This window comes from Dendrobates tinctorius, unplaced genomic scaffold, assembly GCF_039654945.1.
Source record: "Dendrobates tinctorius isolate UK_male_01 unplaced genomic scaffold, ASM3965494v1 ptg000290l, whole genome shotgun sequence".
Taxonomy (NCBI): Eukaryota; Metazoa; Chordata; class Amphibia; order Anura; family Dendrobatidae; genus Dendrobates; species Dendrobates tinctorius.
Window position 1 is genome coordinate 3996027 of NW_027361957.1, and position 22907 is coordinate 4018933.

Below are 22907 nucleotides of genomic sequence, written 5' to 3' on the forward strand. Positions count from 1 at the left end.
CCCTCAATGTTAGGAAAGGCCAGCTGATGCAGATTCCACAGGTTTGGAAACACCTAGCCTCCTCTAACCTTGTGCGAAAAAACAGCCACCATGGGTTCTTTTAAGCAGCTGCCTAGCACTCTGAAAATGAAAATGGTGGAGGCCCACAAAGCAGGAGAAGGCTATAAGAAGATAGCAAAGTGTTTTCAAGTTGTCCTTTCCTCAGTTCAATATGTAATTCAGAAATAGCAGTTTACAGGAACAGTGGAGGTCAAGATAAGATTGTGGTAATTGTTCTACTGTTCAGAGACACCTTATCAAATATGGCCTTCATGGAAGAGTCATCAGAAGAAAACCTCTCCTGCATCCTCACCATAAAATTCAGCATCAGAGGTATGCAAAAGAACATCTAAACAAGCCCAATGCATTTTAGAAACAAGTCCTGTGAATTGTTGAAGTTAAAATAAAACTCTTTGGTCGCAATGATCAAAGGTATGTGCAGAGAAAAAATTGCATAGAATTTCAGGAAAAGAACATCTCTCCAACCATTAAGCATGGGGATGGATCAATCATGCTTTGGAGTTGTGTTGCAGACAATGGCACAGGGAACATTTCACAGGTAGAGGGAAGAATGGATTCAATGAAATTTCAACAAATTCTTGATGCAAACATAACACCATGTGTAAAAAAGCTGAATTTGAAAACAGGATGGCTTCTACAAATGGATACTGATCACAAACATCAAAATCCACAATAGACTACCTCAAAAGGCGATAGCTAAAGGTTTTTCAATGGCCCTCACAGTCCCCCGATTCGATCATCATTGAAAATCTGTGGCTAGTCCTCAAAATAGCAGTGCATGCAAGACGACCCAGGAATCTCACAGAAATGGAAGAATTTCCCAAGGAAGAATGGATGAAAATCCATCAAACAAGAATTGAAAGACTATTGGCTGGCTACTAAAAGCGTTTACAAGCTGTGATATTTTTAAAAGGGAGTGCTACTAGGTACTAACTATGCAGGGTGCCCAAACTTTTGCATTGGCCTATTTTCCTTATTGTAATTTTTAAAATGACAATATATAATTTTTTTGGCCTAAAATACAGAGAAAATGTGTCATCTTTAACTTTAGCCCTTTTAGAGATCATTCCATCTTCAACTTGCTTAACTGGTCACAATAACAGTAATTTTGACCAGGGGTGCCCAAACTTTTACATGCCACTGTACTCTGTTATGTGTTGTATGTTATTGTAATGGTAATGTAAAATATGACTTAAGATTCCCCTTATTATCCCTATTTCTGGAACATTCCAGACCCTTCTATTCATAGCAGCCCAGAGCCAGGTGACCCCCCCTTCTTCTTTCCCCCTTGTCACACATTGCAGCTCTGTGCCTGCATCTGAAGCTTCACACACGCTCTCTGCAATCCTACACCCGCTCTTTCCTGTCCTCCCCTCCTCACTGCAAGGAATGTTAATTACAACAAAAATCCAGGGCAAATGTGCATATCAATTTAAAGTATACATATTGTGGAATGGAGAATAGGACTATCAGATTGGTGCACAAATGGACAAGGTCAAAAAGAAAAGGACATATCGGAGATTTAAATAAATCAACTGCGAAAAAATCCAAACAACATGTGTCTAATGATTGAAATAAAATATTTTATTCACAAAATTTAATAACATACAAAAAAATGGTGGGAACACAAATACCAAAAGGAGAGTGCAAAACTAGGAATCAATGAAGCACCTCTATATTGCACATGGATGTAGCAAGGATGATTGCAACCAAAAAATCAATAAGTCAAAAATTGAACAAAGCATAATGTGCAAATATGGCTATATTAATAAAGTGCCAGAGTGCAAAACATACATTAAAACAATGACCAGGTAAAAATAGAACAATTCACAAAAGACACTGATTCAGAAAATAAAGTGCAAATGCGAAAATGTCAGCAAACTCAACAGTTGAGATACATATGTACTTGTGAAGTGCCACTATAGTAAGAAGAGGGCTGGAACATAACACTATGTACTGGTATATAAAGTGCACATGCAGAGGCGTAGCTAGGGTTTCGGTTCAGGGGGGGCAAAACTTATGAGTGGGCCCCTAACTAGGTAACTTTGATTACAACTCGGTGGCACCCCCTAATAGTGGATGTAGGAGATGACTGCGCTGTTACTGAAAATAATCCCTATATAAAGACCAACATGGATATTACTGCAATATTGTCAGTGGTAAATACCAGTCCTACAAAACACATGTGATTACTGCACAGGTATAGTTGGTGTCTTACCGCTGACGTCCTTTCTGATGGAATCGGCCACTTTTCACGTCTTTTCCATCTGGCCCAGACTGACATGACAACTCCTCCAGCCAGGACTCTGCTACAGAGAATACAACAACGACACGTTTCACTTCTCATATTCCAGCCCCATCACCATGTATCCCCAACCTGCACAAACCACTCATCCTGCTGATACCCCAATGCTGAGCCACTGCTGCCGTATGTGTCCCTATTACAGCACCTGATAGCCCAATACTGAGCCGCTGCTGCCATATGTGTCCTTATTACTGCACCTGATACCCCAATACTGAGCCGCTGCTGCCGTATGTCCCTATTGCTGCACCTTATACCCCAATGCTGAGCCTCTGCTGCCGTATGTGTCCCTATTGCTGCACCTGATACCCCAATACTGAGCCGCTGCTGCCATATGTGTCCTTATTACTGCACCTGATACCCCAATACTGAGCCGCTGCTGCCGTATGTGTCCCTATTACTGCACCTGATACCCCAATACTGAGCTGCTGCTGCTGTATGTATGCCTATTACTGCACCTGACACCCCAATACTGAGCCACTGCTGCCGTATGTGTCCCTATTACAGCACCTTATACCCCAATGCTGAGCCTCTGCTGCCGTATGTGTCCTTATTACTGCACCTGATACCCCAATACTGAGCCGCTGCTGCCATATGTGTCCTTATTACTGCACCTGATACCCCAATACTGAGCCGCTGCTGCCGTATGTGTCCCTATTACTGCACCTGATACCCCAATACTGAGCTGCTGCTGCTGTATGTATGCCTATTACTGCACCTGACACCCCAATACTGAGCCACTGCTGCCGTATGTGTCCCTATTACAGCACCTGATACCCCAATGCTGAGCCGCTGCTGCTGTATGTGTCCCTATTACTGCACCTGATACGCCAATACTGAGCCACTGCTGCCGTATGTGTCCCTATTACAGCACCTGATACCCCAATGCTGAGCCGCTGCTGCCGTATGTGTCCCTATTACTGCACCTGATACCCCAATGCTGAGCCACTGCTGCTGCCGTATGTGTCCCTATTACTGCACCGGATACCCCAATACTGAGCCGCTTCTGCCGTATGTGTGCCTATTACTGCACCTGATACCCCAATACTGAGCCACTGCTGCCATATGTGTCCCTATTACAGCACCTGATACCCCAATGCTGAGCTGCTGCTGCCGTATGTGTCCCTATTACTGCACCTGATACCCCAATGCTGAGCCACTGCTGCTGTATGAGTCCCTATTACTGCACCTGATACCCCAATATTGAGCCTCTGCTGCCGCATGTGTCCCTATTACTGCACCTGATACCCCAATACTGAGCTGCTGCTGCCATGTGTCCTTATTACTGCACCTGATACCCCAATGCTGAGCCGCTGCTGCCGTATGTGTCCCTATTACTGCACCTCATACCCCCTATACACACATGGCTCTGCTCCACACCCCCTATACACACATGGCTCTGCTCCGTACATGCTGTACACATGCGGCTCTGCTCCGTACACCTTGTACACACCTGGCTCCGCTCTGTACACCTTGTACACACCTGGCTCCGCTCTGTACACCCTGTACATACACGGCTCTGCTCCGCACACACGCGGCTCCGCACCATACACCTCGTACATACGGCTCAAATCCATACACTTTGCACACACGGCTCCACTCCGTACACGCTGCACACACACGGCTCTGCTCCGTACACCCCGTACGCACACGGTTCTGATCTGTACACCCCAACCCGTACACACTTGGCTCCGCTCCGTACACAAACGGCTCCGCTCACCCCATACACACGCGGCTCTGCTCCTCTGTACACCTCATACATGCATATCTCTGCTCCGTACACCTTCTACACACACGGCTCTGCTCTGTACACCTCATACACACACAGCTCTGCTACATCCACCCTGTCTGTAAACCAATCCTGACCCCACACAGAAAGTTACTTCACCTCATCCAGCACCATGACAATCAGCACAGCAGAGCCCTGTGCTGAAGCCCTTGATCATGTGACCCCCTGACTCCGCCCCTCCTGTGACCTCATCACAGGTCCTGTGCGCACAGAAAACCTCAGGATGACGTTGCTGGCTGTGAGGTGGGGGGCCCACTGCTAGCACCGGGGCCCCCCACCGCCTTCTCAGTGGCCTGTAGCAGCTGGGCGGCAGAGTAGGGAGATCGATTCTCCCTGCTCTGCCGCAGAATGTAACCGTATGGGCGCGCTGTGCATGCCGATACAGTTACAGTAGCGTAGCTCAGTGGGCCCCTCAGAGCTCGGGGCCCTGGTCGACCGCCCCCTCTGCCCCCCCGGGAGCTACGATACTGTGCACATGCAAAAAAATACCATTAAAAAATAAAATGAATAATGCACATATGGGCTTATATGGTATAGGCTCAGTGGCCGCTTGAATCCATATCTTACAGCCGAAACGCGCGTCAGGGTCAGGCGCATCCTAGGAATCCTGCACCACGGGCACCAGGTATTGATTGGGCACTTCTTTTGAACATATATTTATATCTCCAGCATGATGCATTAACTTGCATTGACTTATTGATTTTTTGGTTGCAATCATCCTTGCTACATCCATGTGCAATATAGAGGTGCTACACTGATTCCTAGTTTTGCTCTCTCCTTTCGGTATTTGTGTTCCCACCATCGCAGTTGATCTAAGGAATGTTAATTAGCCAGGAGAGGATTTTCCTTTGTCCTCAACATGTGGTGGATATAAGTGTGGGAAATATTAAAGGGACCGTACCTCGGACCCCATCCGTGACAGAAATATGAAAACTACATAAAGATAATGTGCACCGATCGGGCTTCACTACAGTGGTTCTTGCTAAATTCTAGCATCAACAGAATCCGAGAAACTGAGTTCTCCTGAACAGAGCGGAATAAACAGTTAGTGTTTGATGTCATTACAAAGCTAATTTCAATATAAGATGAATGATGGTTCTGCCAATATTCTGCTAGGTTCTCAAGCCTAGATATGATGGTTATAAGATTTCAGGACCCAAATCTATACTTTGAGAAAGGGAAGGACCGTCACCAGCCAGCCCCTTTTGGTGATGTCACAAGTCCAGATTTATAAGTCTGCAACTAAGCCCCCCTAGTTAGTTGCTACTTGGGAGTTCTGTGCCAAAAGACGTCATCCATGAACTACGATGTCTGGCTCCACCCCCAGCATGGTTCTGCCTGAAATGATCTAAGTAATATGTAAGCGTATCTCTCTGCTTTTAAACCCCTTTTATTTGTAAGCATATTGTACATATTTTATGGTCTCATTTCATAAAACCTTTTTATCTTCTGTAAACACTGCCCATCTTTTGGGAATAAACTATAAAATGTATTAGTTCTGCCTCCTTGCTCTGTGATGAATTCATGCACCTGTAAGCTAATTACGCTACTGATTCGGGGTTGCTACGAACCCCTCTGTTAATTTTAAATATTAATATGAGGAATCATTAGCTGGTGGCAGAGAAGTGTGTTCTGGCTAGGTGGGTAGCGCTGGCAGTGACTGAGCGGGTTTTATAAGCTTATTGTGTGGCTGCGGCCAAAGCATTTATAACTCCCTCACTGCAAGAGGGCCTAATAGCCACTGACCAAGAAGCTGCCCGTCCGGTGACCAATTATCCTAGGTGTAGTTCCCTGACTGACCTGAGGGTAAGGGAGCGCCGGAGAGCTGCAAGTTCCAAAGTGAAACTGGGAAAGTGGGATATCCATAAATCCCGACAGCTTGTAATATATTGTGGCAGTGGTGGGATAACCAAAATAAACTGCCCTGTGGTAAATTGTTACGGCAAGACTAGCTTGCTGTTTTTATCACATGGTGTCAGCGGTGGGATAACTAAGATGAGCCCCCCTGTGCCTGTGATAGCCGTGTGCGGCCAAATGTCACATCCTCCGGTCCATGACATATCGGTGGTACCAGGTGGGATTGTGACAGATATGTGTATGTACTGTATGTTATACTGTACGCATGTCATGTATGTTCTGTATGTTTTTTTTCTACTACAGATCACAGCCATTGTCTGATGGGACTACTTTCCCATCAGCGGCAGTGCTGTCATTGTGAGCATTCATTGCCGGATGGGAGTAGTAGTCCTTTCAGACAATGGCTGCCTACACAGACACACACAGGGTCACACACACAGAGACCCGCACACACACAGCCCCGCAGACCCCACCCGCACACACAGACACGCACACAATCACCACTCACACACTTCCCTCCTCCCGGTCCACAGCGTTTCTCACCCACATCGGCAGCAAAACCGCAGATCTTTTTTACATCTGCGGTTTTGCTGTACAAGTGCCCAACTCAATTGTCGTAGCATGCTCAGTTAAAAAAAAAGCGGAATCCGTCGCCAGATTCCGTCATTTGACGTATTACGACGGATCCGTCGCCCATAGGCTTCCATTCTAGCAAACTATGGACAGCGACAGATTCGTCGCTGTCTGATTTTTCTACGTAGACAAAAAACGTTATGGCCGTTGTCTCCGGCCGACAGACAAACAATTTTCGACAAATGAAATGTGCAGCCATCTGTCGCAATCCGTTGCTAATACAAGTCAATGAGAAAAAAACAGATCCAGCGTCATCAGTTGCTGGATGCGATTTTTTTTCAAAATTCGACGGATTGCGACTGATAGCAAAAAACTGATGTGTGAAAAGGGGCCTTAGTTATAAATGCACTTCAAGTGGCACTGAAGGCTGGCATAAGACCAGTAAGGCCTTATTCTAAAATCTGAGTTTCTCATACGTGTTTGTGGACCAAGTAACCAGAAATCATTATGGAGATCCATTCAAATCAATGAGTCCATGAAAAAAATGGATAGCACTTAGCTGTAAATCTAGTGAAGTCTATTCTAAATGGGTTTCATGGGTGAGAAGCCTCGAGACCCTTTTTTTCTTACATACGAGAAAAAAATATCACACTGATGGTGAAACGGACACATGAACAAAAACTAATGAAAATTGGTTCCAGCAAACTGTTAAAAAAAATTTTCATAAAAAAAAAAAAAATTAAAGTGTAAATGCGGGCTTTTTTGAGGTTTGTTAAGAGTCAGATTAATTAATAGGCATAGAAACCCTTTACGCAGAAAACTATAGGTAGATCATGCTGATTTCCAACCATACTCTAACTTCAGTCAAGGTAAATTTATGTACAGCGATTAAAATAAACAGTTAGACATGTGGGCTAAATAATATTTTTATTAAAAATGAACTTGACAATTGCATAAAACTTTATAATTATTAGAAATTGTAATTAGATCAAGAAAAACGTTACTGAAATTATAAAATACATCAATAAATCCATAAAAATGATATACGAAGGCAGTAACTTTCAATAAGGCAGTAAATGTAATTCAAACAAACAAACTTATCATGAAAGTGAAATTACGAGGTAAGATATAAACACAAATAGAGGAAGAAGGAAGCTGTTCTATCACTCCGAGGTCCTGTTGTGTTTTCTCTACAACGCTGGTTAATAACATATCTGTTTGCAACCAGGGAGCCTGTCCTTATTTCATACTGCCTGAGGTTCTCTTTCATAAAATGGAAATCATGTCCTTATAAGTACTAATTAAATCAGCGCCACACATTCTATATAGTACCAGTATGACATAGTATAGTATTAGTATCATATGATAGTGGAAGGTGCCCGCCTCTCGGCTTTGGGTAGAGGGGGAGGGTATGTAGACATGCAGCAACATGACGTCTGCTGCTGACAAGTTTGAAATGGAGTGATGTGTCACCGAGATACCTACAGGTATATGGTGAGAGTATAGACGATATTGTGAAGGGGTGAGCCCTGTACAACTGTATGAACTATTGTATTTTTCTTTATGACGAATGGCCGTTTATCTGTTTTGTTGGAAAAAATTTATGAACTTTTCAATAAATCTGCCTGCTTGGACAAAAGAAACTGCATACCTGTATGAATGCTACCTAACGGCTACCTAAGCAAATACCTAGAAGATGTGTAATTTTGTAGCATATTTTTGTATTAGTTTCAGAAGTCATTGACTGGGAGCCTCTATTGCTTACTTACAGGGGATAAAAACTGATCCCAGTCAACTATGTAACAGACATTGCTGTACACAATATACCTTATCCGTAGTTTATGAGACAACGTTGCTTGCCTATTATTTCTAATGCTAAATACTTGCATTTGCTGAATGTGTTCACTTTGTCTATTTTTCAATCATCTGACATCATTAACATAGGCGCAATGGACACTTTGCATTAAATGGGTTGTCCTACGAACAAAGAATATTTTAATAGATCTTATAATAATAAGCTTCACAATTGAGTGTGTTAACAAAAAAAGCATTCTTGTGCATAGATAATCTTATAATTTTTGGGTCACATGGCCATCCATTCTCTCATATGATTATGCTAATGACAGAGTTTCCGCTGAGTGTCATCTTACAGTGCTGAGATTCTCTGGCATGAGGGAACTGCAGCACAGGTGTGGAGAAGATGGAGAATTTAATTTCTCCATCTTCTCCATTGTCTCTACGAGCACATATCGGACTGGGAACACATTTTTATCACATCCAATTGTAAAACTTATCATTATGCCAAGATCTATTGATTAAAATGTATTTTGTTCTTATCACCCCCCCCCCTTAATTATCTTACTGGTCATAATAAAATGAGCAATCATACATTTCTCTTTTTGTACTGCTTATTTTCCTGATAAAAAAAACATATCATGACATCCTGCAATGTGTGAAAATAACTAAAAAATAAAAATAACCTGCTGAAAAAAAACACAGCACTGAGGTATAACGTAGATGCAAAACATACAATGGGGTCACCTCAAGAGGCAGAAATTCATATTCCAGTACATGTTTGCTGCAGTTTGGGTTCCTTCACACACACTATTTGTGTTTATGTTGCAGCGTGCTGTTTATCCCTTGTAAAAAAAAAAATAAAAAAACATGAATATCAAAAGTTTTTTAAAGTAACTTTCTTTTTTTAAGTGTTTTTGGTGGCGTTTTCATTTGTGACATACTTTTCTTTTTGTTATGTAGGTTTTACATTTGTAGCATACTTTTCCTTGCTAGCTTTCATTCAGGTCATAAATACAAACCTATGAGAAAAATACAGAAAAAGTCCTATGTACATAGCACAGTTGCCACCAAAACACCAAAGAGGAAAAGGCACAGTATGTAGTGAATTTTAAATTGCACTATAGACATTTGTCCGCAGCGTTTTAGGCCAAGAAAACTGCACATAAAAGTGCCGTGGAAAACCAGCCTAAATCCTGAAACAAGACCAGCAAATTTTTCTATTACGTTCTGGTTTTACAATCCGCTGCAGAAAATTAGACACAAGCAAAAACTGCACCAAGATGGCAAAGCAAGCAAAAGTCCAAAAAATGATTATCAACAAATACATGTTCAGTTAGTGAAGCAAAGCTGCAGAAATTATTTGGAATGTGATCACTATGTCATTAGATATAAATGAACAAAACTTAAACATATTGACATCTTTGGTAACATATTTTTTTTCCCATTTAAATGCAAGTATTTTAGCCTAAAGTCATTTTTGCAATTGCGTTTCACTAAAAAATTGACACCATTTTGCTCTCCCAGGCCCTCTGTTTCCGTGCACATTGTGGGCTATTGGATGAGTTATCAGAATATGTCAGTCAGTTCATTTTTTACATAAAACATAGTTGTAAAAATGTTTTTAAGCCTAAAATACTGTACATTTATTTTAGTAAAAATGCCCTGATAGGTGTCAACATACTTTAAACAAAAATAAAACAAAAAGGGTAAATTTAAAAAAAAAAGTATCATAATAAATCATTGAACTTGTCACTTTAAGGGTACTAAAAATCTGCTCGTGATAAAATTAAAAGTATAAATTTTCCTTCAAAACTAGGTGAATGATACCAGGCACAGTACCCTATATGCCCCAAGAATTTCTTAAAATATTAATGAAGTCTTCATCAGACATGATGCCAATACTTAGTCCTTCATAATAATCTTCAAATTCACTGTAGGATACTTCCTGGGGATTACTGCAAGCGTTCTCTATTGTTTCCAAAAATGCAGATTTTATTTCCTCTTCTGATGAAAAACCTAAAAAGAAAAAAAGAAACTGAGACTTCCCTTTCCAAGCATGCAATTGTACACAAAATACAAATGGCAGTGTTCCTTTACTCCAGGTCTCATGGGCCATAAAAAGGCTTTCAGGCATCCAAAGCATATGCAAATCACTTTCAATTAAATGTAATTAGTAATAAGTTTATGCAAATTGGACACATGCAGGGAGATGTTAAAATCTTGGCCTCCACTGCACTCCAGGGACTTGGCACTAAAACACATTGGTGTATGGATTGACATGCTAGTAAATGAGCACTCACAGAGGTTTCTTGAAGGCACAATAAAGAAGTGACGCCATATGCCTCATATAATGCAAACACGCTGGATTCTGTTTTTACAACACAGAATTTGGAGGACGGAGAGGTAATTTATCATTAATTATTCACGTGCATGAATCAGACACAAACTGTTTGAACGCAGAGTAGAAAGCTATTTTTACTAATGAGTGGGAATATTGGAGCTTCCAGATTTCATGACTGTCACCTGTGACAAGCTGGATGTACAAACTGTATTGCAAGGAGACAAGAGTCTTCCTCACTGGTGACAGTAGGATCAAATAGTCTTGTAGTCAACAGGCCAACCCTGCCCGCACTATAATGCCAGGATCACTAATCCCACTTCTTTCTTTCCTCCTTTGTTCCTTCCCTACCTTCCATATCACCCATGTTCTTTTTGTCTTCATTATTTGTACATGTAGATTTCACGTAGACGCTAATGGGAATCTCAGACAGTGAAACACTGGAAGTTGGGAACTAATTCAATTGCGTCAATTGCACTGAAGAACGTTGTTTCATGTGTATTTACTACATGTTCTCTGCCAAATATTCCATCTGAAAAGTTGTTGTGACCTCAAGTGAGAACTTTATGTCACACCAAGGGCTGTGTTCGCCAACACCTGTGGGGAATATACGGTACATTTTTCTTTCCCATGTTACTTGTCATGTCCATCAGAGGCCACAAGCTCAGAAAGGCTACCCCGGACAGACGTGGCACAAGCCACTTTGTCTGGCTGATTCCAGAGGAATCATGACCTTCACTCTTTAAGTGTACAAGGATCTGGTTTTACCGAGGGGTCCACTGAATTTCTTCCATGGAAGGACTGTCGTCTAGAAGAACAAACAGAGGCAGGAAGGGTCGCCAGCCAAGAGGTCACGTCAGGAACAAAATTGTAAAACAAGAGGATAGTCAAAATTAAGGCCGAGGTCAGAAAATAGGAGGAATCAGGAAACCAAACACAAGAAAAGACTAGCACAAGCCAGGCAGTAAAAAACAATTAACTGGCAGTGGAAGTCAGAAACCTTAAATAGCAGACAGCCCTGCCAAAGGGTCTCAGAAAAGAACAAGCAAAACCAGAAAACTAACCCCCATAGTTCCCTGATCTTGTGGCACCAAAGTCCCAAATATAGAACAGAATTGATGCTTTCAACCATCACCCACAACAAAGGTGCAGCAGCGCCTAGCGGCCTAAGGATGTGACAAAGATGTTACACTATTCATTGGATTAATTAGTCTTTATAACTACTCCTATTATCTTATCCCCAATGATCAACCCCTCAAAAAAATGCTAGATTACTTTGGCCAATATTGGATCTTTTTCAGTCAATGATTCAGTCTTTGCTTATCATCGGAGGTGAAAAAAAAAAAATAAAGCTCAATCTGTGTTTTGAACAATTATAGGGTGCAAACTTGGGAGAAAAGGTGGTTGTAAATCCCCACTGCCAAGAATCCAATGTGCGGTGAGAGACCAGATGCAGCACGGATGCTATATTATTGGTCAATGTGTTTGGTCAATCTGGTCTCTCGTCGTATATTGGATCGTCAGCGGTGCGGGTTTACATCTACTGTTTCTCCAAGTTTACACGCTATCATTTGGTGGCTCTGCAGCAGCCGTTTTCATAAAAGTAAACTACGGGGTTGTGACTGTCACAACCCCACCAGGTGAGCAAATCCCGTTTTATTTTTCCCTTGTAAATCGGATAAGACCCTCTGGTGCTTATTGTCATTCCAGCTTTTATTGTAAATGTATTTTAAACAATTATGAATCATTGTTTGTTTAAACCGATATCAACGAAAGTCAAACATTTTGGTAGACTTTTCTCTTATGTTTATGGGCATCAAAATACAATACAGTTAAAAAAACAACTACTAATGTACTTTTTGTGCATGAATTTTGACATAGATTTCAAAATCCACATCAAAACCTGCTTTAAATTCTCTTTCAACCCTCTTTGATGTAGATTTTGAATCAGATCCGCCTCCAAGCTCACTGTGAACATACCATAAGGAGCCATGATAACAGAGAATCTAGTTAAAGGGGTTATTCGGTCTAAAACGACAAGTTTGCAGTCACTATATGACTTGTGAATCCTCACATACCACACACTGCGCACTGTGAGGATTCCCTGGCAATGGTAGCGAGCAGTCATGTGACCGCAAGTATGTGATTTGCATTGCACAAGTTCGGATACAGTCTAGTCCAGTCTAGTGACCACATGTATGCATATCGCATACTTGCAAAATTAATTTGCATTTTATTGCATGAAATAAAGGTTTCTGTACCAAATATTAAGTTCTGTTTTTCTATTGTATCAAATAATTGCTTGCAAATACAGAGGTCAGATGTTTCCTGTAGTTCTTGACCAAGTTTGCACACTGCAGCAGGGATTTTGGCCCACTCCTCCATACTGACCCCCTGACGAAGGATAATCCGAAACGCACTTCGGGGCGGGTGCCACACTCAGTTACTCTGGGCCACCATTTTTCAGGGCAGGAGCTTGATATAGAGGAGAATTCTGTGAATGACGCAGGGACTTGTCACCCACACAAACCAAGAAGGAGGACGGTATCGCAAGAAGATGGAAGGCACCGGACCAAGAACGACATCCCTCCGTCCCACAGGTGAGTATAATAAGTTATTTTTCTTCTTTTCCAGGTTGGGTTATGGGCAGGTATACAGCATTATAGAATGCTGTATATGAGCCCTGAAAGGCGGTGGCCGTGACTCATATTGGCAAAACCTGGTGACAGGTTCCCTTTAATAATGTGGTTCTTACCATTGTTTGGTAATAAAGTTTTGTTAATTCATCACTTTGGTTCTGACCTCTTTTATGACCACAAGTTTGTTTTGTCTTGGGTACACATTATTCTAGAATAGCAAGACCATTAGGCCCATATTTATTTGTTTCAGGGAACATCAGAGATCCATGATTACGGGCAAAGATTCCTGTCGCCTGCTAGAGCATATGTGTGAACAACATGATTCCAACCCAGATTCCATACGGTTTGCTGGCTTGGAAAGAGTTAAGGCTCCAGTACAGGGTGGTGCTCATAGCAAATGTCTATTAAGAAGGGAAGCCAGGTGGATCCTCAGTTTCTGAGCACAAGGTGCGAGGGACTAAATGAGAAATTAGATATGGCGTGGATATTTAAGGAAGATAAAATCCAGTTACCTCCATGCAAGGACACATTAAAGTGCCATTTATCAAGAAACGGACGTCATCCTCTATAGGTTTTGTCTCTTCCTGCTGCTCGTTATATCAATGAAATAAACAAGAATTTTTATGGAGCAGTGAGTGCAGCCCTTTTCACTCTACTCCGCCACATTACCTACTTTCAATTTTTCTTTGGTGAGCACCTGTAACTCCTTCTGGGTGGCTTGGACTCATACTTTCCCACATAAGGACTTATCAGTGGGTTGTTACTCATATGGTGCCAGCGGTGACAGGACAATTGTGTACAAGATAATTGTGTACGGACTATTGTGTAAAGACAATTGTGTACAGGCCAATTGTGTACAATGACAATTGTGTACAAGGCAATTGTGTACAAGGCGATTGCCCTGTACACAATTGTCCTTGTACACAATTGTCCTTGGACACAATTGGCCTGTACACAATTGGCCTGTACACAATTGTCCGTACACAATTATCTTGTACACAATTGTCATGGAACTGGTGCCAGCATATGTCTTTGCCAAACTTAGCTATTCTTTAGGTTGCAAGACTATAGAGCACATGTAGTAATTTCCCGCCATTGAGAATGCCCAAATAAGAAGCATTCTTGCTCCTTGTTTCCAAAGTCTACTCACCTGCCAACACTTGTGGATGCTTTTTGGCGCAGTAAAACTTTCTAATATCTACCATAGACACCACGCCAGTTTTATTAGGGTCCAGTTTCATAAAGGCCTAATAAAATTAGAAATTTTGGAATTTAAGAAAATAAGACACTACAATAGAAAATATACCATACACAATATATACTATAAAGCAAAGATAAAAAGCGACGCAAGTTTCCGTTGAAGGGATATTTCCCCCTTATAAAGTGATGGCAACATCTATGATTGGTGGGGATCTAACCTCAAGACCCCACCGATCCTGAAAACGAAGAGGATGTAGTGTTGATTTGCTGTGCATTACCTTTATTAATGCTTTTCTCTGCATGGTGGTTGCTCTGGGAAATGCAATACTGTTCTTTTCAACTGAATATGGTAGTTCCCGGGATGATTGGTATGGAAGAAAGGCGCTAAACTGCACTGCATGCTCTTCATTTTAAAAACATACAAGTCTTTAAATGGTTTCATGCTACAAAAAGAAGACGCATTTCAAGCTTTTGTTGTTTGAGTCACTTGAAATGTGGCATGCCCATAATATCAGGGTAGCAAAAAAAAGAATCATAATACAGACCACCGTGGAGTGACACACAGGGGGCTACTGCTTTGCACTACACTCCCGCAGCCTCACTAATATACGACATTCTGTAATCTCATACTTTACCGTCACGTCCTCTCTTGGAAAATAAAGCACGACTGAGAAACCCAATTAAATGAATGGATATCATAGTGTACATTATGATTAGTGTCTAGTTGATGTATGAAGCAGTAATAAAAGTTGGCCAAGTAAAACCCGGCTATACACTTGGATGAGTATGGCCGGAAGGTGCAAATGTTGTGTTATCTGCTTAGTAAATAGCCTGAAATACCAGTACATGGAATGCTTAGGGCTGGTAATAACATTCATTTATGACATGAACGTATACAGTTTAGATTACAAAATGTCTTGCTTGACTGACGGCATGAAATTATTTATTACTTGATAATGAAAAACACATAAAACGTAAGATTAGTCGTCCATATTATGTACAGAAAACAGCAGCACTCACTAAAGAGCAGTAATCATAAAGTGTGATCATTCTCATATTCTGCGCTACGGAAAACCAAAGCACAAAGAGTAAATTGTAACGAAAAATCACCTTTCGTACAAACGATTTTCTGTACTCATTCATTTCCCCAATAAGAGCTCGGATGAAGCTCCTGTAGTCTACTCTTCCCTCGTTATCTTCATCCAGAATCAGCCAGAAGGATTCAAATATCTAGAATGCAATTTCAATGATGAATTATGGCAAATCAAGACACGCTATATTCACACAATCCGTGTGACATGACCTAGTGCTGTCCTTTTTTTTCTGCACGGCACATTGACCCATAACGTTTCAGTGATCCATACACAGTTCAGTTGTCTAATGGGTTGTCTAATCTGAGTCCCTGGTCCGTGAGACTCAGCATGTGCCATTTTCATCCATTTTGCAGACCAGACTTGCACACCAAAGTATGTGAGGAATCCGTGTCAGATTGATGACACATTGAAGACATACACTCTGTGTACTTCAGAGTTCTGGCAGAGTTTATCTATTTGTCACCGATACATTGTTAAGTGTCAATGGAGAAAATAAATAATCAGGATATACCTGCTTCAATAAAAAAGACGGATGAGGAATAATGGATTAATACAGAGGACACCTGAGAGAAAAACGGTCCATATTACACAGAAGAAAAATAGATATGGATGAGTCAATGTATCTTTAAAGGGGTAATCTCCGGTTATGAAATTGGCATGGTTAGTTAGCCAGCATTAAAATTAGCAAGTGTTATGAACATGACACACACATGGGTAACAGGAATAAGGAAGATCAATCATAGAGCAGCCGCACCCACACCTTACTGGACCTAGTACAGACTAGACGATCCCTAGCCACACAACTGAAAAACACCACCTCGGACCTGACTCCCTAAAAGGCTGTCAAGGGGTTTCCCGTACCTCTTGAGGAACCAGAGGGGTGGTCACTACACACTGCTAACAAGGGGAGAGGAAACTATGCAGGACGATAGTAAGACTTAGGATGAGAAAACTTAAAGTACATTCATAAAGGGGAGAGAAGAAAAATTACAGAGAACCAAAAATAAATGAAACAAGAATAACCTCCCTGAACCTTAACTGTGGTAAAAGGAAAAGGTGCTGGGAAGGCAGATAAACAGGTACACAGCAGGAATACAAACAGGGTTTGCCTAGCAAAGAAAACTTAAGGGCTAGAACTCCATGCCTGTGTGAACGCTACCAAAGGCCTAATGACTACCTGAGAGAGTGCCACCCCTAACACCACCTAGTAGTATAACCAGCAAGGAAATGCAGTGAAGGGATAACATATAAAGCTAAACCCAGAATGTGATAGGGCAAACCAAAATAGGAAAATGAAAACATCCACAGAAGAGTAAACCAAGAAGGAAAAATAAAAACAATAGGAACAATCAAGCACCTCGAAGGAACAGGCTTTTTTCATTTCAAAACCTGATCCATTTGCTTTCTAGGGAGATAAACCTCTGCCAGAGCTGTCTGAGAGTGATTTACTTCCATACTCCCAGCAAAAACAAGGGAGTCAGAAGTGATAGCTGTCAGGCAAACAGGCTGAAAGTTATCTACAGTGTATGGGCAGCTAAAGCCAGATGAATCTTGTCAATATTAATGAACCCAAATTTATTACTGGAAATCCAGCTTAGAAAGGGAATGGTTATGGTATCCGAAGTATATTGGAGAATTCAGGGATGAGGCTATGAATGATAATCAGCTATGTAAATATGTATTAAACAGACAAGTAAATAAATGTTCGTTGGTTACAGAAAACTAAGAAATATGCGCTATATTATGCATCGCTTTGTTAGTACAGCAGATTAGCCTGGGGTGCACATTAAAAAAGTCAATAAATGGCAACAGTGGTTATAGATTAAAAATTAGATCTGGCACAAGTATTTTCACCAGGCAGTATTCCTTTGGGCATAACTCTTTTAACTGATGAGGTCTGTAAAGTGCTGTGGAAATTAATGTGGCTATATAAGCGATTACATTCATTCCTTTTACAATTACACTTACAACTAGTTGAGGGATTACTGGCAGCGTAAGTTGAATTTATCTATAGTTAACATTGTTTCATTGACATTGATTACATTGAATTCAATGCACGATTCTGCAAAATTAACTGGCTCCATACTGTATAATTATGAACTACGGGCTGCTACTATTTCCAGAAACATAGCGCTTTACTGTGGTCTTTTTGTATAACCACTGGAATCGTATTTTGTGTAATGTTGTATTGATTGGTGTGTATTTCTGATAGAAATGTATTATGTTCCCTTCTACATCCTGGAAGATCGTTAACATACCTAATTAATGGCTGTTACTGAACGAGTCAAATTTACATGAAAAAAAAATCTTGATTAATTCGCCAGATGGTTGGTAATACAATTAAAATTAATTACAGATTAAAATTCTAAAAAAACAACAACTTTGTTTAAAAAAAAATGTCAAATTTATTCTAGAATTACAAGTTATTAAAAAGGTTCCTCCATTCAGGACACTCATGTATGAGTCACAACAGAAAGTGGTTGACTCTCTGGCCCCAATTCATCATTTGGGGGGTTAAAAGTCACTTTCATTTTTTGTACTGTGATATTACTTTCCGTTTTGGCGCAAAATTCATCAATATAACGCACACAATTCATGTTGCCAAATATAACGCAGACAATTTTGGTGCCAAAAGTGGCATAAATTTTGCCAAAATACTGGTGTACTCAACAATACACCATGGGGAACTGGAGTACAATTGCGCCAAATTTTGTGATTTTTTTTAAAACGTTGCAAATGATGAAAACATCTGGAATTGCTAAACTCTGGAAAAAAAAATATAAAATTGACTTCAAAAAGGCATAACTAGAATAATGAAATGGGTGACAACAAAAAAAGGTGCAAAACACAAAACTAGCCAAAAAAATAAGAGCAAAGGCAATGATGAATTGGGTCCTCTAAATGCAGAGTACAGAAGCTGCCTGAATGAGAGGGATGGGCCTCAGAAAAATGCCGATTGTCACATAGTTATGGGTCTCATACAGTTCTGGCATTGCAAGGGAAAAAACCCTTTAAAGGGATTGTCACCAATCTTTCAATACCCCATAAGAGAGCAGCATGATGTAGGGTCAGACTCCCTGATTTCAGCGATGTGCCGCTTACCGAGCTATTTAGCGTAGTTCCAGCGACGTGACACTTACCGAGCTATTTAGCGTAGTTCCAGCGACGTGACACTTACCGAGCTATTTAGCGTAGTTCCAGCGATGTGACGCTTACCGAGCTATTCAGTGTAGTTTTTATAAGTAGATTATAACTAGAGGACTAGTAAACCTGCTGCAATGTAATTCTCTGAATTCTGAGCTCTGTTACAACCCACCCCACCACTAATGGGAAGCTTTTTGCCTATGCACAGTGTACACAGAAAACTGTCAATCAGGAATGTGGTTGGGGTTATACAGAGCTCAGCATTCAGAGAACTGTTAGATCTGCAGCAGATAACATAGTGATTTTATCAAAACTGCAGCAATCAGCCCAGTAGGTTGGCGATACATTGCTGAAATCAGAGTCTCTGCCCCAAGATTATGGTGCTCTCAGATGGGGTAGCAAAAATTGACATCAAATAACCTTTAAAGCAAACGCATCAGCAGGATTTTGCCAAGTAAATTACAGGCATTGTCATGTTGCCACTGTTATACTGATTAAAATGATACCTGGAGTGAAGAAATCTGTCCTGTGGTGCTTTTGTAATCAGTGTTCGAAGTTTTCAGTTAATGATATACTCCTGGCTCCGGAGCCAGGACTGTAGGAAGAGCCTTATCTTCCTGCTCTAAACCAAAGAAACCAAGGAGACCTGTGCACATACCACTCCAAAGCACAAACAGTCCGTCTCTATCTCTATGATGAGGAACATGTTTGTGCTTCGGGGTGGCCTGTGGGCAGGTCTCTCCTTGGTTTCTCTGGTTTAGAGCAGTAAGATAAGACTCTGCCTACAGTCTCTCCCCGGTGCACAGGAATATCATTAACTGAAAACTTCTAGCACTGATTACACAAGAACCACAAGACAGATTTCTTCACCCCAGGTATCATTTTAATCAGTGTAACTGCAGCAACATGACAATGTCTGTAGTTTACTTATAAAAATTCTGCTAAGAGGTTCACTTGAAGTAAAGGTGCATTTACATTAGCCAATTTTTGATGGATAAACTACCGCAATTCAATAAATATTTATCAATTAGTCGATGATCTGCATTGTTCTTGGCAGCACTTGTTCTTTACACAGGACAATGTGCTGCCGAAAAACAAAACTTTTGTACAGATCAAAAGATGTTTCCAACTAACTTACGATTAGAAATCTGCAAAATACTTTGTACCAAAGGAGCAGCCACTTTGCATACACAAATAGAAACCAGCCATAGCATAATTGTCAGGGAATAAGCCAAGAGCTAATTAGCCATTGTAGTGGCTGAATACGAACAGACAAGTCATTTTAGGGGCATCAATAGGACCGGGGAGGTGACCAAACCCAAAAAGTTGTTTTTTTTTAACATATTTGTTTTATATTATGTGTTTCAAGCTTTAATTTTAAGAAAACTATGTATAGTACAGTTCATCGTAAACCTCCTAATATAATGTAGTGTACATGACTATGCCCTCTGGTGCATTATGTGCACAGTGATAAGGAACATCATATGTACCTTCTCAGATAGCTCCAAGTGGTAAGTGTGAAGAGCCAGCTGAAATTCCGCTTTCTCCAAACATCCAGATCCACACTTGTCAAGTTGCCTGAAGTATTTCCCTAATCCAGTCAAAGTTCGAACGCCTCTTTTCTTCAGTTTTTCCTTCATCACATCTATAAAAGGTAAAATAAAAATATTCATCTAAACTACGGTATATATTAAAACCGTAAAACTTCACAAAAGAACATGGACATATCACTGACATGATAATGAGGCAGCAGTCTAGAAAACTACTACAATAATTAAAGGTTATTCTCAAGTTGTATCTCGAGCAGCACACAGCTTTCCAGTCTCTTTCACATCCTGGCTTCTGGCAGGGTGGGCTCTCCTCCTTGAGTGACAGCTCTAATGAACAGGAAAACTAAAGTATTAGTAGAACTATAAGGCCACGTTCACACTATCAGTACTTGGTCAGTATTTAACCTCAGTATGTGTAAGCCAAAACCAGGAGTGGAACAGTCAGAGGAAAAGTATGATAGAAACCCGTCACCAGTTCTGGATTTATCACCCACTCCTGGTTTTGGCTTACAGGTACTGAGGTAAAATACTGACCAAATGCTGAACATGTGAACATGGCCGAGAGCTCAGAATAAGTTCTGCTGCAACATATTCAGCCATCAGTGGCTTGTTCCCGAGTGTGTGCAGTGCTATTCCTGTATTCACACATAGACATAACAAGGCACTTGAACAAGGTCAAAGGTCCAGACAACAACTCTGGGAGAGCAGAGACCCGAAATTAGTAGACCTGCTATGAAACCTGCCCACTGGTGATTTATAACTGCATCTCATCAGAAGCTGAGGGGAAGCACACGGCTCAGGAAAGTGATACGATTAGGAAACCTGCTGTGGATGCAGCTAGGTGCTGGGAACTGTGATTGTACAGTACTGATGAGAGTTCAGTCAGGAGCTGAGAGGAAAAGGAAGGGGGAGATAGGTGAGCAGATCACTGCTGTGTAGAAATCAATAGGCTGGAGGGAGCTGACTGGGATTTCAAGTGTTAAACCCTGTCCTGGAATATAACTACTGCACACTCTTGGCCAGGGTCTAGAATCCGAGCTCCACAGAAACCATCTGTACACCATTAAAGATAAAAGCAGTTTTTGCAGAATGACAGCAAATATAAAAAGCAAGTCCATTGCAAACTTGCTTATTTTCATGCTAACTAATTAAGGCAACTTAAGAACTTGAGAATACCTCTTTAATAGAATTAATAGAAAAATAAATTAGCACATACCTTGCACAGCTAATAAAATGTTCAGGTCATCATTCCAATGAACCTCCAGGTCCCATTTGTTTCCTTCACAAATGGCCCTGAAACACATATTTGAAGTTTCCATTCTTATTTTCAAAAGAAATTCAATATGACTGTGGTTACATGGTGACTTTGGCTGTTACACAGATTGCCACTGTATGCAGCTGCAATATTGCATTATAGTGCTCGCAAATGGAAAGAATTCCAACTGTAAAGTGCTGTGGCAAGCTAGTCGCAAAAAGATGGAAACATTTGGATTTTACCATATCGATGACTCTTCACGAGTCCTATTTCAAACTACTTAACAGGTGGTATCTCACACCTATCAGACTCTCCCACATTAACCAGGACCACTCCCCCATTGTTGGAGCGGTTGCAGACAACAGGGGAATCTTTACCACATCCTTTGTTATTGCCTGAAACTAAAACGTCTGTGGCTCCAGTTTTCTCGTCATATTGACTCCTTTACAGGAAACTTCACCTTGACTTCCCAAAAAGCATTGCTTTTTTTGGACTTGGATCAATTGCATCTGTCGGTGAGACAGGTAGTTATACACATCCATTTGGTAGTTAAAAATAACTTGGCTTTCTTTTGGAAGAAACTTGACCCCCCAAAAATTTTCAGACATCCTAGACAAAATCTACCAACATAATGCTATCAAATGGAGGTACGCAGTCAGTAATAATAATATTCTCGCCTACACTAATAAGTGGAAAGTCTGGAACAGTAAATTTAGACGAGATTAAATTTCTTTCATGCACCTCCTTAAGTGGTTGGACTAGACCGCCCTCATGCATCTCCTCTTTAAAGGTTTAGTATTATTGTACCTCTTAGTGGTATAAGTATATTGTATACTTATTAAGGTATGCTTTGTTACAAGGGTTCTCTATTTTTTTTATGACCCTCACCCATCCTATGTACATATACCCTTCTCCCTCCCCCTTCCCTTTCCTGTTCTGTTCCCCCTCCTACTCCCAGTTTTATGAAAAAACTTCAATAAAAATATTTAACAAGAAAAATTTGGATTTTTGAAGACATATCTGTTGCAGTACTTTGCAGGTCACAATACAACCCCGCTCATTTGCACTGTGCTGCAGTGTAGCAGTGGCATATGACCTGTGTCTTGGTCAAAGTACCATGTAGCACCAGGCCAAAATTTGCATTAAAGAGGACCTTTCACCAGTTTTTTCATGTTGAACTGGTTACACAATGTAATAGTGTTTTATCTTTATTTTGCCTTTTTGTTGCTGAGATATTAGCAAAGTATTTAGCACCTAAACATCTATTATTTTCTTAAATTCCAAGTGGGTATTATCAGATTTCACTAGA

The 22907-nt window shown here is 40.8% G+C and overlaps 1 protein-coding gene across 6 annotated transcripts in view; it reads right to left on the bottom strand.

The window, feature by feature from the left end:
* Positions 1-7491: 7491 nt before the first annotated feature.
* Positions 7492-22907, bottom strand: part of CAPS2 (calcyphosine 2) — a 160614-nt gene continuing 145198 nt past the window's right edge. For all 6 annotated transcript variants that reach the window (XM_073559988.1, XM_073559993.1, XM_073559992.1 and 3 more), the window contains 5 exons: positions 21560-21636; positions 20284-20438; positions 15666-15785; positions 14506-14602; positions 7492-10394 (listed from right to left, as the gene is read on the bottom strand). In XM_073559988.1, the coding sequence (XP_073416089.1) occupies positions 10219-10394; positions 14506-14602; positions 15666-15785; positions 20284-20438; positions 21560-21636 (625 nt within the window). In that variant the 3' untranslated portion in view covers positions 7492-10218. The remainder of the gene's footprint in view (positions 10395-14505; positions 14603-15665; positions 15786-20283; positions 20439-21559; positions 21637-22907) is intronic.